Source organism: Hypanus sabinus, chromosome 23 (genome assembly GCF_030144855.1).
Source record: "Hypanus sabinus isolate sHypSab1 chromosome 23, sHypSab1.hap1, whole genome shotgun sequence".
NCBI lineage: Eukaryota > Metazoa > Chordata > Chondrichthyes > Myliobatiformes > Dasyatidae > Hypanus > Hypanus sabinus.
In genome coordinates, this window is record NC_082728.1 from 49,595,802 (window position 1) to 49,612,283 (window position 16,482).

Genomic DNA, 16,482 nt, shown 5'->3' on the forward strand with positions numbered 1-16,482 from the left:
GGTGTGTGGTATAACCTCTGATGTTAGTAGCATACATTTCCCTATGAGACTGAGTTTCCAAATTTTGTTTTTGTAACTACAGTCGGTCTCCTCGTCGTTCTCGTAGAAAGAAGCCTTATAGATACTGGGATGTTCCCCCTCCAGGTTTTGAGCACATTACCCCAATGCAGTACAAGGCGATGCAAGGTAAATTCTTCCAGAATTTTTATGCGTGCTTTAGTAAAAGCCAGCACCAGACCGTTTCCATGAAGCTCTCAATGAACATATATACCCATTTCACTAAGGAGAAGAATCTGTCTCTTTCTCTTTTTCTTTAGCTGCGGGTCAGATCCCAGCTACAGCATTGTTGGCAACCTCTACAGTAGGTGGTGTGACAATCACACCAACACAAGTTCCAATCATTGGCAGCCAGATGACCAGGCAAGCCAGGCGGCTGTACGTAGGCAACATACCCTTTGGTGTCACAGAGGCAAGTACAAGTTTTCTAAATGTAATTTTCATTTGTGAAAAAAATCAGAATGTTCCACTTGTGTGTTTGCCAGGTCCTTATCCTCCCTTTTTTCCCCTCATTTAATTGAGTTGGGCTATGGAATTTTAACCATGGTCAGCGCAGTGACTGAAAAATACCTATCACAGTTAGCTATCATGTTTTGTGACTTTAAAACATTTATGTTGTATCTAACAGTTGTAAAACTACAAATTGTTATAAAAGGAAAAAAATAATTCCATTTCATTGGGACTTTTTCAAAAGTGCTGTACAACTAATGAAGTGTATTTACTATTACACAGGAAATTAAGTAGCCTTCAGAAACAAACTTGATCAAATCTATCATGCAGATGCTGACTATTATTTATGTGGAACTAGAAGTGGAGCTGCATTTGCTACTTCCATTTCCCAGCTATCAGTCTGTAGCTATGTATTTGTAGCTCTTCAAATGATGAAGGTGATCTTTTAAATGTGGTGAGGATTTTGGCACTGCTCTAACCCTCATCAATTTTACTTAAATCTGTATCTTTTAACGATCAACCTTCTTTCTCTTCATGCTCACTATGTAGGCCTTTTCATAATTTTGTACACTTAGATGAAATCTTCCCTCAGTCCCCACTTTGTGGAAAAAAGCAGTTCCAGTCTAGTCATCACCTTTGCATGACTACTCTGACCCTCTGTACTCTTAAATCTTCACCGCATTCTCACTGGTGTACTTAAAATTGGTAATCTGAATAGGACACAGCCCATAGATTATTTTATGTATTACTAATATGATCTCCATGTATTTTCTGCCTCAGCTGGTTTAAGGCAAGTATCCTATGTGTTGTCTTGATTTTTTATTGATCTTTTTGTCTGTTGATTATTATATTAACTATTTGAGTTTTATCAATGTGCACAGAATGCATACAGGTTTGTCTGTGCCATCTGCTTTCAACTTTGTAAAACACATGGAGATAACTTGTTGCTCTTTGTAGCACAGATCACAAACTCTTACATATGCAGAAAGGAAGATTGTTTAGTGTTTCATCCAAAAGACGTTTAATTTAACTACACTCCCTCTTCTGCACCAGAATTAAGAATACTGAAATGTATTACAATTTTGTATATTTGGGCATGACACTTTACAACAAGCAAATTTAATTAAGCTTTCAACTCTTGTTTGCTTCATCCATTATCACGACCTGTACGCCTAAGTATTGTGTTAATTCAAGTGGCTGACCATGAACCTTCAGCAATTTGCTTCATTTATATTTTGTCAATCTCAGCAGACCAATTTGTTTCATAGAGTCAGAGAGTGATATAACATGGAAACAGACTCTTTGGCACATCAAATCCAACTGACTATCAGCCAAACTTTTATAGTACTTCTACATTAATTCTTTTTTTTTTTACAATCTCATTAACTTCCCGTGCGTGTGTACACATATACGTACTGTGAGTGCCACAATGGCATAGCAGTTAGTGTGATGTTATTACAGCTCAGAGCGTCAGAGCTCAAAGTTCAATTCTGGCATTATCTGTGAGGAGTCTTTACGTCCTCCTTGTGAAATGCGCATCTTTCCCCAGATCCTCCCACATAGCAAAGACCTACCGGGTAGGATATTTGGTCATTGTAAGTTGCCCCGTGATTAGGTTTAAATCTGGGTTGCTGGACAGCATGGCTCAAATGACCTACTATGCTAAATAAAGAACGCGCGTGCGCAAATTTTATCACTTACCTACACACAGGCTGTTTAACCTACCAACCCACAATTATTTATTTAAGTATTCGTCTAACAAGATTATAAACCACTGGGTGTTTCAGAATGTATCATGATCCTTAGGCCATAGTATGTATGTACTATGTACATACTATATACACACACACACACACACACACACACACACACACACGCACACACGCACACACGCACACACGCACACACGCACACACGCACACACGCACACGCACACGCACACGCACACGCGCACACACACACGCACACGCACACGCACACACACACACACACACACTATATAGACCAGTGTGGGACGGAACAGTTACTGGACACTATCCTTCGAATATTTTAATGTGGTTATGGAAAAGGATCGAACATAAAATGTCACAGAAGCAGACATTATGGCCAACAATGTAATCTAAGTAATTCCATCTGCCTGCATCTGGTTTACTCCCTGCCTGTGTTAGTACCTTCTTAAATGTTACTGTTGTATCTGCCTCTACCACTTTCCCTGGCAGCACATTCCAACCAATAATTATGGTCTTAAATTGAAGTAAGGCCAATTTCATTAACATGAGGGAGATTGGGAGCATTTAATTGCAGGTTAGTCTATATCTACGTATTGGGAGGAATTCAGAGGAGTAAGAGTTCCAGGCCAACATAGTCCTGAAATGGGGTAACAAGTTTAGGGAACCTGGATGTTGAGAGATATTATGGGCTGGATAAAGAGGATAAAAAAGGAAGCCTACAGTCAATATAGAGAACTAATGAAGGGGAAGCCTCGTCAATAGTATATAAAGTGTAGGGAGGTGCTTAAAATGGAAGTTAGGAAGGCAAAAAACATCACAAGAAATCACTGGTAAACAGATCTAAGGCAGATCCAAAGGTATTCCGTTATTATACAAGGTCAAAACAATAACCTCAGAAAAAATAAGGACCATTAGGGACAACAAGAACAATATATGTGTGTGGAACAAAAGGCCTAAACGAATACTTTTCATTGCTATTTACAAATAAGTCAGACTTCGTAGTTGGAGAATTCAGTGTCGCGTTAGATGAACGTCCAGTGCAAGTCCCCAGTAATAAATCATAATTCCTGTCTTGGCAAAAGATAGATAAATTCACAGGATCAGATGTAATTTATCATAAGTTGCTGCAGGAAGCAATTATGAGTGTTTGATAGGGTTCTAGTTGAGATTTTAAATCTTTGCTTGACACCAGTCAGATACCAAATAATCAAAGGGCAGCAAATATAGTCCTCCCTTCAGGAAAGGAAGGAGGGTAAAGCCTGTGACAGACTTGGATATAGGAGGCAAGATTGGTAAGTTCGCAGACAACACAAAGATTGGCAGAGTTGTTAATGGTGTGGAAGGCAGTCTCAGGTAGCAGAGATATTGATGTGATATGAAGTTAGCCAAGCTAAAAATGACATGGAGTCAAATATGAGATGCTGAATTTTGAGAGCACTGATGAAGCTAAGATATACATCATGATGGAATAGAGGGGGCTTTGAGTACCAGTCCATAGGTCCTTGTAGGTGACAACACTGGTAGATATTGTGGTTCGGAAGACGCACAGGATACTTTCATTAGATAGGACACTGAACACAGAAGCAGGGAATTTTAAAACCTTGGTCAAACTGGAGTACTATGTGCAGTTCTGATCACAATTATAGGAAGGATGTGAGAGTACTGGAGAGGGTGCAGTGGAGATTTACTGGGATATTGAGAGCAGTGGAACAGTTCAGTTTATGAATAGAGACTAGAGAAGCAAAGTCTTCTCTCTTTGGAGGAAGGTAAGAAGGGAGATGATTGAGGAATATATCAGGATATAGGGTGGAAACTTTCCCCATATCAGAGAGAGATAAAACCTTAGGTTTGAAGTGAGATGGATAAAATTTAGAAGAGATCTAAGGAAGCCCTTCGCTCTGAGGGTGGTAGGTACTTGGAATACACAGCTGAAGCTGGATCACTGATAGCACTTCTAAAAGTGTAAAGGGCTATGGACCAAGCACCGAGTAATGGGGTTTATGTGAAAGGGAGCTCATTCGTAGGTGTTGATGAGTTGAATGCCTTGCTTCCATGCAATGCAATTCTGTGATTCTAAGATTTTGCTCATTAGTTTTAAACTAGATTAATATTAACCACAGCAAAATTCCTGTCTTTTCAGTAATAGCGTGGGTTTTGGCAAGGCCTTAGTAGGAATGTGGCTTTGACAGCATTGCATTGGCACTTCACTGAATTGTCTGTTTAGATTAATGTGCTTAAGTCATAGGACTTGTACTTTAGCCTTTTAACTTGAAGGAAGGACTGCTGCTGTTGAGCTTGCAATTTAGAAAGGGTGGTGTCGAAAAGACTGAATTTGGGAAAGGAATTCCAGATTGTGGGATCTTTCCAATTCATTCTTAATTGTATAGAATTGTATGAATTTAGTAGAAACCTAACTGCCATTGATTTTTATATCATGCCAGTGACATGTCAGAATGTGGAGATGTAATCTCCATTGTGCGTGATTTAGTGCCAGTCAATTATCTTTTCTATGATCTTTTCTACCTTCTAGGAAGCCATGGCAGATTTCTTTAATGCTCAGATGCGCCTTGCTGGGTTGTCACAGGCTCCAGGGAACCCTGTGTTGGCTGTGCAGATCAACCAAGATAAAAATTTTGCTTTTCTTGAGGTAAACTTTCATTTCTATGTAATTATTTTTATAACAATCCTTTTGTCATTGTATGTCTGGTTGGTAAAAATGCTATTACAGAATAGATGTGAACATTTCTGAATAACTTTGAATAAACATGTCCAAATATGGAGTAAAAATATTGAATACTTTTGGCTTATAATACATTATGTATTATATATATTATAGTATTATAGCATCTTGATAGTTGGTGAAAACTTCATAGTCAATGAATTAATAAACAATTATGTGAGTACAGTATATTCATTCTGTATAACTAATAGAATGACTTCTACATTTAAAGTAAGAATTCCATTACTTTCTATTTTTGATTGTTAACTTAAATATTCAACTGTAGAAGGTAGCCAGGCAAAGTACTTCCAGATCTCAAGCAACGCTGGTCTTGAAACTGTTACTACATGGAATGGTAGTGGAGGCTAGCTTGACTTTCCCTCCAGTTTCACTTATCCCTGAGTTTTGCATTATTACTTTTGGTATTTTAAGTGGATAAATTTGGTGTAATATTTTAGTGAAGATTTGCTTCATCAAAACATATAGCATTTTATGATTATTTAGTTCAATTTGATCTGTTTTTCTCTTCATTGTGATATTGCTAATATTACATTGATTCTCTTAGTTCCGATCAGTTGATGAAACTACACAAGCAATGGCATTCGATGGGATCATCTTCCAGGGTCAATCTTTGAAGATCCGACGTCCCCATGATTACCAACCTCTGCCAGGCATGTCTGAGCAACCTTCTTTCCATGTTCCAGGTCCGTCAAAAAATGCAACATCTGTGTGCTGGACTTCCTTTGCAGGTTTAAGTATACTGCATGTATCTGATGTAATGCCAGGACACCAAAATGTTATTTGCAATACTATTTGTTGGCTAAAATTGAGAAAAAAATCCTACAAAACAAAATTTTTAAAAAATGCAGATACTGTTACAAACAATATGCAAGGAAAGTCAGTGTCAGAACTCGCACAGCAGAAACATAATTCTGTGGATGAAAATCTCGGTCACTGTGTACTCGAATGCCTAGACATTCTGAGTTGCAACCTGAAAAGAGGAAAATTTTATGTTAACATCAGAAATGACATTTTTGGGTCGAGAAATGTTATACATTGTTCTTGCAGCCGGTAACTTTGAAGTTTTGTTTGGGGTTGATGGTGGGGGGGGGAGCACGGGGGGGGGGGGCGGGTGGTGTATATGCAATGATCGAGAGTTAAGCCAAGATTGTACTTCAGACTTGTGTACTGAGGCATCCATCACAGGAGGCCATTGATTCTGCCTGTTTCAATTCTGGAAGATGGAATATTGTAAATGTCAATCTCAAGTTTCCAGAACACTAGCAGCACTGTAATCTAGTGAGTTGCTTAGTGTCTGAATTGGCTAAAGATGCATTGATGTATATCTAAATCATGCAGAAATTTACCTATTATTCAACACAATATTCGCTTTTTTTAAATGATGTGAAATTACATTCAACCAATTCTGTAATAATAGTAAATGGGTTCAGATAATGTTTAAATTGAATGTAAAAATCATTGGCTTCCAGTGTTTTAAGGTTTGCCATTTTAACAATAAACAGTCATAGATTGTCTTATGGATGAGCAAGGGGCCGATAGTAGACCACACTGAGAATTCACCTTCACTTTTGCTCCATTTTGTTTTTCCTTTTTTTCATTATAAATATTTTTCCCCTCTATCTTCATTTTAATCTCTTTCCATGCTCACCAGTTCTTAATCCCTGCATTTGTTAAAGTTCACTCACTTGTGGATTTTGGAAACCTGCAGAGTCTTTATGTTCTGGTTTGGAGCAGCTGGCGCAGCAAGATTCTTTGCCAGCCTGGGAGCGTGCACATGTTACTAGGGCCACATTCGCAATACTGTAAGTTAGAAGGTTTTTCCAGTTATGCTTCTGCTTTTCTTTGACCCATATGTGGCTTGCTTCATTTTTTTTTCAAAAAAGGGGGTGAGTTCATTAAATTAAGACACATGCAACAATTACTCCTCAAGTATTCCTCGTTTACCTTCTTTCTTTAAGGCAAAACATAAAGGTCCATTATCTGAACCCTTTTGTCCCCTCTCCAATTAAGATGCACATTTTGCACCCCGATAGTTGGTTCGTGTACCGGTGATGGCTGACATGATCCACAAGCATGATAATATTATCATATTTGCAGCTGCACTTGTGTACCAATGGGAAGTAGATTGTCTCACTCTTCATTGGTGGCTACTTCGCATCTTTTTGCAGCATGTCTTCATCAAGTAGTAATATGATACAGATCTTATGAATCCCTTGCTTTACCACCCATCACAAAGTGGATGCTTTGTGTAATTCCGACTTACTTTTTCTTTTAAGATAGATTTATTACTTTCCTTGTTGCTTTTGGTTCATGTTGTTTAAATTGCAACATTTGTTTCTCTTATCTTTCTTTTAGGTGTTGTCTCAACGGTGGTTCCAGATTCTCCACACAAGCTATTCATTGGCGGTTTGCCCAATTACCTCAATGATGATCAGGTAGCTACGGATACAACCCACTTGGAGAAAGCTGACTATATTGTTCTGCTTTTACTCCTCTTTGATACCATATATCCAAAGCTGCCTTAATTTGTACCGTTAAACAAACATGGCTGCTCACTTGATTGTTGCAGTTGGTTGACTATTGAAGGAGTGTTAGCTTTTTCCACTGAAAATTTTGAAGGCATTTTTTTAAACCTCTTTAAGGTTCTTATTAGTGTCATTGGGCCAGACCTTCTATTGAGAGGCTTTAACATGGATTAATATAGAAAATCTTCCTGGGCAAAACACTGAACAGTGGTCGTCTGCTTTGCAATGAAGATGAGTGATTCAGATTGTCATTGCCTGTTTTGGTATCGATAATAGCGCTTTTTGTTCTTTCTCCTCCTCAACCCCCTCCCCTCACTTCCTCCCTGAAATTTTTAAATAAATGAAATTGCTTCTGTGAAAATATTGATCACATAAAATGGCTGGCTGAGGGTTTGAGCCCTAACTAAACAAAATCAGCAAACTTCACTGACTTCCTTTTTGCAGCAAGGGGAAAAAGCAGTTCGGGCCGCTGAAGGGTGACAGAATGTCTTAATGATCCAGACCTGCAATACCATCACCACAAATGAAACAAGAAAGTAAAATCCATTCTGTAGCAACATTACCTGCAGATAATTTGCATCCTAAGAGGGCCTTTCTTCTCCCCTTTGTAGGAATTTATTTTATTCATTTAGGACAATTGGATGTGGCTTATGATTTTTCTGTTTGGTATTTCAATCTTGGTTGTAAAATAGTCAGTTTACCAAGTTGGCCTTTTTGTTTATAGTGGTAAAGCTTTTTGTTCTAGCCCCTTTTTCTTTTCACAGCAGTTCAGTTTTTACAGGTTTTTAGATTCCTAAACCGTTCGGCTCTTAAAGGTGAGATGCAATTACAGTCAATTTCTTTACTACCTTATGATATGCAGTGTTTAAGACACTTTGTAAATAAAATTGTGTAGTTCAAGTTTGGTTTTACAGTAGAATTGCCTTTGACGGGTCATATCAAGTTGTTTTCCTAATTAAAATGTCTTCTTTAAGCTAAAAGAAAACAGCTTAAAATTAACTGTTGAATCCAGTTGAGTATACTAGCAGTGAAACGTTTAAAAAATCATTATTGACTTTAAGCAAGTTGTAAGTTTTTTTAAACCTACATGCAATCTTAGCTATCAGCTAATTTATTGCATAATTTGATATTTCCAAAGGATAGTTCTATGCATGCTTGAAATATTTATTTTGCAAATAAACACAAATCTGCAGTTAAGCTGCAGCACCATCAGCCATGATGATAGATGAACTAATTTATGGCTGACGTTATAAATAACTCATTTAAAAGTTCTTGACTTTAAAGTGGCTTTTTTTCTTTCAAAAGCAAAACTCTTCCATATAAAATTTACTGCATTGTTATTAATTTCAAGCCCTTATCTATGTGTGTTACATCAATAATTTTTTTAAACTTTTTTTTAGAAATGGATGTCAATTCTTAGTACTTACAGCATCTTTAAGCTGCATATCTTATTCCAATCTTCATACTGAGTTTTTAGTAGATATCAAATTTTGTAACAGTAAAAACTTGATGTGATCCATGATGGCATTTGATTTTTTTTAAGCAATCTATATCAACTATCTTAACACTCACCTAAACTGGGGGGAGAAATCAATTGGAGAAACTGATTTTATTAAATCTGTAATTGAATATTCAACATTAGAAAGTCTGAAATGCACGGTTTGTTGAGAACAGGGAGTTTTGCTTTCTAATTCTAAATTTGTGAGCCAGTATTATACTGACTCCTTTGTAGTCACTGCTGGTTGATACTCATGGCTCTTTCATTTTTGTTCCCCCACTTTGTCCCCAGCTAGGGGCCTGTAAGATCGTAAGTCTTGGCGCATAGTTTGTTCAGTAGTACTGATCTACTGCTGCCATGCCAACCTGTAAGACAAGGCAAGTAAGAGCTCATGTCCCGCACTCGGATACCCTCGGAGCCAGCTACTGTGCTCTTCCCTCAACTCTAGAACCTGCCCAGCCTTCCTGAGAGCATTTGCTGGCTTTGAGGGTAAACCTAAAAAAGAGAAAACAAGTTAATTTGTTCTTGGTACAAATGAATAAACCACTAAAAGTTGTGGTGTAAGTAGTACATATATACCTATGGTGTATGTGTTGTAGGAGGTAAGACTTCTTCTCCAACTATTTTTCTGTATTTGAAGATTGTTTCAATAGTGTTCTTTCTCCTTTGTTTTTAATTTTGAGCTTAGTAGCTCCATGAACTAAAACGATTAACCCTTTGAGAACCAAGTTAAGTACTTACTGATTAATTTCATGAATTTGTCACTTTCCTATCGTTCAACTTAAAATGGCAAGAATTAGATACCCAGAGCATAATGACTTCAATTCTTTAATTCTACAATTAAATTGTGAAACTGTCCTCAATGGGTTAATATTTCAGGCCTGAAACAACATCAGTATCTTTTTTTCTTAAGGTAAAGAAATTACATCTGGAATTCAGGTTTTCCCACACTTTTGTAGAACTGAGGTTTTTTTTAAATTTAGATGTAGAGGAGGGAGTTGGAGGCATGAGTAAATCTATTTAGGAGGACAAAAAAATTGACTTTTGCTTACATTTTCAGTTTTTATAGGACAATTTATTTTGATACTATTAGATTTGAATAATTTAATCAAAAAAGAAAGCACTTTCTAAATCATAATTTTCTGAAATAAAATCAAATTGGTTCTTTGTCTGTGACCTTTTCTTGCGTTTTAAAATTTATGATCAGATCAGAATAATTACAAAGATACTTACTTCCTTAAAGGCCATCTGGGGCAATGACAATATGGGGAAAGAGATTCCATGTTTACAGAGAGTTAGGACAAATTTAAGAATTGATGCTGGTCTATATTTTAATTGTTGTTTCATTCTTATTTGTATACAGCCTGGTAACTTAAGAATAGACAATCTTCCTATTGTTCAGATAATTGCTTATGTTTCAACAATTTTTTTCACTTGTCTACAGATTTAACATATTCAGTGAGTTGAAATTTTGAGAGAAGAATGGCAGCAGCAAACTCTCGAGTCCAACTGCTGACAGTTTGTTTTGGGAATGTTGCAACTGTCATAAATATTAGAAAATGTAGCCATTTCAGTTAAATAAGCCAGTTTTTAATATATATGGAATGAAATTAAAGCAAATTGTTTAGGTTTTCCTTCAGAAATATAGTCTCATTTACATGAAATGGTTATGAATTTAAAAAACATTGAGAATAAGCAATCCAGTTAAACAGATCTGTGGCCTCCGGTCACATGTTCTGCATAGGGATTTCTAGCCTGTTGATGTGAATTCCAGTGGGATTGTTAATGTTTTAGTATTGGCATATTAATTAGCTGAATTAATATTGATTTAGATTAATGGTTGCAGTACAAAAGGGAATAAAGACAGAATATTGGGGTCAAAAAAGGTTAGATGTTTAGTTTGAGCATAAGCTGGAGTTAGAGGTGATGAGAGTAACTGTTGCTTTGTAAGTCACTTAGCTTGCTGAATTGCAGTGTTCATTTTCCATTTCCACAGTAGAATACCTGTTCTTTAGTTCTTACTAAATTCATTAATTTAAGAGGTTCATAGGTTAAAATAAAAACATAATTGTTTTGTAAATCTTTTAAAATATTGCTAGTACCAAGAGGTTTATCATGCGCAGGCTAGTGGTGGCCAACTCTTGGTTGTATTTTTATCATTTTGAATCTTTTCCTCAGAGTGGAATTTGTGTTAAAGTTAAATATGTAACATTAATAGGTGTTTGATGTTGCTGCTTTGAATAGCTGGAATTTTATTTGCTGTGATTATGATTGCTTAGAGCTGACCTAAGACTCATTCTTAAAGTTTTGATTATCTACATATAACTGAAATATTTTAATAGGCAACAATCCAATTGCAGTTAGACTAATGGTGGAAATGGCTTTCTGAATCAGCTGCTCCATCATTTTATGCCCTATCTCTGAAAACTTTAAAGCACAATAATCCCAAGCTTTGATGTGAATTAGGATTTTTTTTTACAGTAAATGGAATTTAACAGGTTCTGAATAAATTCTAATTCATTGTTCTGCTGTTGGCTTTGGCTTACAGGTTAAAGAACTCTTAACTTCGTTTGGTCCACTGAAAGCTTTTAACCTAGTGAAGGACAGTGCAACATCTCTGTCCAAGGGCTATGCCTTCTGTGAATATGTGGATGTCAATGTTACTGATCAGGTACAAATTATTATCGGCAGTATATGTTACTGTAATTGCCACAGACAATCAGATTAGCAATCAAATGAATATAATTCAAGATCATATTTTTAATAAATGGATGTATATAAAGTTGCTGAAAGTAAACTGTGCTACTCAAGTGTGGGCCACAAATCAGTGAGCTTGTGTGTGTGGGGGGTGAAAGAAGATGTAATATCATGCTAGAAAATTGACATAGTTGTGCCAGTGGCATGACTAGTTGTCAGAGTTGTGGAATTCATTGACTGGGGTCAGGGGTGGTGGCAGTTTGGAGACAATCTCTTATGGAAACGAGGCCAAATGACGAATTGAGATGTACCAAATAAAAGGTAAGAACATTATTTTGCTAATTTTGCCATGTTAAAGCATATAAAGTATATCCAAGTTAAGGAACATATAGTTCCTTAATATATGTGGATTGCCTGTTTTCATGCTGTGCATGCTTCTCCCTTGGTGCTGCAGATGCAAATATACTCTTGTTTGGCATCCTACCTTTTTTGAACGTTTAGATAGGAGGATTCTGTGCTTTACTCCAATTATATGGCTCCCCCCTCATTTCAGCACTTGCTTGTGGTTTATGTAGATTATATTGATAGCACTAGATTATTTTCCTGCTGTGCATGCTCTGTGTTTTGCTTTTGTGTCAGTTCACTTCTATTGCTTTTGGTCAACAAGCTGTGTTTCAGCTGACTACAACCTGCATGAATGCTGACATATAACACAGTTGGAAATAACTCCTTTGAAGCAGATGGTGCTAACCTGTTGACACTGGACCTTTTCAGTTTTTATAGTCCCATCTGCTCTTACTTTGAGGAAATGCTTATGGACGGATGACCACATTCACAGGGTTACCATGGATTCTCTCAATACTTTTTCGTGGGATATGTAGGGTACAAGTACTAACAGAAGAATAATATTTTAAAATAAGTCTAGGCCATTTAGTTCCTGCGCAGCTATTTCAGAAAACCAGGCTCTAATGTATACATTGTTTGTATGCTACAACTAATAATATAAACTACTATTATTCTATGGCCAGTAGTTTTTATTCTGAAGGCATTGTCTCAGAGCACTGCCGTCCTGCCAATTATTCTTGTTTTGCCCACTTCTATTTCTTCTGTGCCGAAGAACTGTGAGCGCAGACCTGTTTAGATGAAGTAGCAAGTATCTCTTGTGGGCCACAGGTAAAGGGACCATTGTCCTAAGGAATACCTTAGTCATTGGCTTCTAGGAGAGCTTGGTGAAGGCCAGCTGTTTGGTTCTTACAGCCTGGGATCACATTGCATCTCTGGTTGCAGGCTTAAACTTCTGTGGAGACCAACACTCAAGCCTGCCAACCATAAGCATGATGAGTTTCATCAGTTTTCTGCTGGGTCTCCACCAGGGGCTTCAGGTATGTCTACTTCCTACCAGCTGTTCGTTGCTGAGTGCAGAGGAGCCCACAGTTACATTTATTTGCTAATTGGTAGGTTTAATATAAAGAGTGTTGATAGGGAATTGGAATTCAAAATGGGGAAGTGAAAAATTAAAGAACTATTGCTTGTCTAAAACTAATTGATGTGAAATACAATTCATGCTCACGGTGCTGCAGACAACTGTTTGTTAGAGCATGAGTTTTTTTCAGAATCATCAGGTATTCAATCAATTGACTGGTATAGGCCTTAGGAATAAAACAATTTCTAATATTTAGTGGAATTGTAAGCTAGAATATTTAAAAAGCACACATTTAATGTTTTGTACCACAAAGGTCTTCCCCATTGTGTACACTTATGATTGTTTTCAGCCTCTTGTATTCTTAAAAATAGAAAACTGATGCAATTCATAGATTTTTTTTTAACCAAGAATTTTTAAGCCTGCCTATCCTAAATAATATATATTCTTTTTAGGCTATTGCAGGATTGAATGGGATGCAGCTTGGTGATAAGAAGCTTATAGTACAAAGGGCCAGTGTTGGTGCGAAGAATGCTAACCCGGTAATTCATTTTATAGTTTAAAATATTAACTATTTTGCACTTGTACCCCAGGATGATTTCCTTGTATTAGCCTATCTCTTTTTGTCAACAAATTTTGTTCACATCTGCATTTTTTTTTACCTTTTCCTTTTAATTTTTTAAATTAAAGTCATTTTTACTCAAAATCCATTGTCATTGTAAGTGGAACCTGGCTTGCAGGTGATAAAGTTGTGCTCCAAAACATAGACTCCAAGCCTTATTTGGGCACAAACTAGACCAACTCTTGCTAACTCTACACCCCAGTTTATAAAACATTATGAAGTGTTCAGTGGTGCATGTGTACCTGTATAGAATCAGTTTTTGGTTTACTTGTGTATTTTAAATCTTACTATTTGTTGATAACATTGAATACCAGATAGATTTAAATGAGTTTCATGAATGTAATTCATTGATTATATGTTGAGCAGAGTCAGTAATCAGTTCATAAAGGAAATCAGCAACCCATTGTGATTTTGATTTGTTAGTTGAATTGGCTTCTGTGAGTTTGTCTCTAAGCAATTGTCTTAATATCTTATTCATTCTTAATTCTTTCTAATGGGTAATTATAAAAGCTTTCATGATTGCTGCCTCGTCTTCAATACATTCCTCTATCTGCTACCCTGAAGTCCACAGACTGTCTGCTTTCATTAGTAGCCACTAGATAGAAATCACTAGTGGAACTTTATAAACTACAGGAGAAATTAATTATACATGTCCCAACACTTTGATTGCGGTCAACTGATTCAGCACCCAGTGGAATCTGAAAGCTTTGGGTTTGTAAGGTTCAGAAGGTTCACAGTCACCTTCACTTTGCAGACATTATTTTCAGGTATTGACCTTCAGCATCTGCATTTAAGACTGTTGGTAAGTCTTTCATGGAATCTTGAAACTTTGAGTGTTCGTCACCAGAAGGTGGCATTTTATCTAGAGAACAAGCCCTTCCAGCCCGACAAGTTGCACTGTCCAGCAAACCTTCCATTTAATCCTAATCTAATCACAGGACAATTTACAATGATCAGTTAACCTACTAACTGGGAGGAATCCAAAGCACCCGGAGGAAACCCATGTGGTCATGGGGAGAATGTACAAACTCCTTATGGACTGGGCCAGAATTCAGCTCCAAACTCTGGAATACTCCAGGCTGAAATAGTGTTGTGCTAACTGCTATGCAATAATTGTGTGAGTTCCTTGTTAGAAAAATTCAAAACTAATCCAGAGCACTTAATTTATTCTTCATTTGAAGAAGCCCAGCATCTGCCTCAGTGACTTTCCTTCCTACAGAAGGTTATTTACTTCTATTTGTGATTGAAACGATACTTTCAAAAAAAGTCCTTTAACTTAGCCAAGCATACTTTTAAACTAGATTTTTCACAACGAAAAGTCAACTCCATACAAGTTCACTGGCATTGAGAATGAGAGATCTTGTTTACTATTTAAACTTAAGAGTTAATTGTTTTGACTAACAAGTATGAATATCTTTCATCAGTTATCAGTAATAAAACAGTGTGTGGTATACCAGTTACATGATGAGATCAGAGAAACTTCTGTTTGGAGCACAGAAGGATACTGATCATTAAGACTTTGGTAGAATAATGGGTCTGAGCTGCAATATAGGACTACTGTATATTGAGCAGCTCTTAATGTTAGCAAATAACATTAAGATTCACCGTGGATTTATTTTTTAAATTTTTTTTACCCGAACACAACTGTAACTATTGATGATAAAATATACTACCATCAATGTTTTTGCCTTATTTTCGCCTTTGTTATTTTGGTGAGTAAAAACATTGCTTTTAAGTGCACAGTTTTGGTTTGCAATTGAAACAGTCGATGTTTAATGTAACAATTCTTGATGTGATAGTAAATTAAAGCCATTTGCTTCCAAAAATACTGTATATCATACAGCTGATTGGAATTACAAATTTAGTTCATACAATGAAATGTTTTTCAATGGATCCCAAGGCCTTTACCAATAGAAACACATCATTTTCTATTTTGAGTAGTGTTACTGGGAATATTCAGTAGTTGCAGTAGAGAATATTTCTTCCCACCCATGTAGTGTAATATGGTGGACAGCTAGGAAAGTGGAGATGACAGCTGATTTAAAATTTTTATTTTTCTGTGCAGAATGCTATTATTCAAACACCAGTGACCGTGCAGGTGCCAGGCCTTCCAACAATGCAAGTTCAGAACACGGGGCTTCCCACTGATGTGCTCTGCTTGTTAAACATGGTGTCACCAGATGAACTTATTGATGACGAAGAGTATGAGGAAATTTTGGAAGATATTAGAGAAGAGTGCAGCAAATATGGAACTGTGAAATCGATTGAAATCCCTCGTCCACTGGATGGATTAGAAGTGCCTGGCTGTGGCAAGGTAAAAGAATGGCAATCAGACGTTGTAGCTTTAATTTTCAAATCTCAACATTTTCCTTAACTCTACATGTGGAGTTGATAGGCATAGACATTACAGCCAGTACAAGCCCTTTGGCCCACGACGTTGTGCCAACCTTTTAATTTGCTCTAAGATCAGTCTAGCCGTTTCCAGCTACGTAGCCGTCCATTTTTCTATCATCCATGTGCCTATAGATGAATGTCTTAACTGCCTCTACAACACCCTGGCAGGGGTGTTTTGTGCACTCACCTTTCTCTTTTATAAAAAAAAACAACTCTTGACAACCCCCTGAACTTTCCTCAACCACCTTAGAATTATGCTCCCTTGTTTTAGCCATTTCCATCCTGAGGAAAATGTCTCTGGCCATCATTCCATGCATTATTTGTCTTGGGTACCTCTATCAAGTCTCCT

General features: G+C 36.9%; 1 protein-coding gene across 2 annotated transcripts in view; it reads left to right on the top strand.

Annotated features, from left to right (window-relative positions):
* Window positions 1–16,482, top strand: part of LOC132380180 (splicing factor U2AF 65 kDa subunit-like) — a 45,906-nt gene that overhangs the window by 23,839 nt on the left and 5,585 nt on the right. Inside the window, exons 3-10 of one of the 2 annotated variants that reach the window (XM_059948843.1) lie at window positions 83–186; window positions 318–473; window positions 4,772–4,884; window positions 5,522–5,660; window positions 7,333–7,412; window positions 11,549–11,671; window positions 13,573–13,659; window positions 15,805–16,053. In XM_059948843.1, the coding sequence (XP_059804826.1) occupies window positions 83–186; window positions 318–473; window positions 4,772–4,884; window positions 5,522–5,660; window positions 7,333–7,412; window positions 11,549–11,671; window positions 13,573–13,659; window positions 15,805–16,053 (1,051 nt within the window). The remainder of the gene's footprint in view (window positions 1–82; window positions 187–317; window positions 474–4,771; window positions 4,885–5,521; window positions 5,661–7,332; window positions 7,413–11,548; window positions 11,672–13,572; window positions 13,660–15,804; window positions 16,054–16,482) is intronic. The other variant, XM_059948845.1, reaches the window with a different exon arrangement.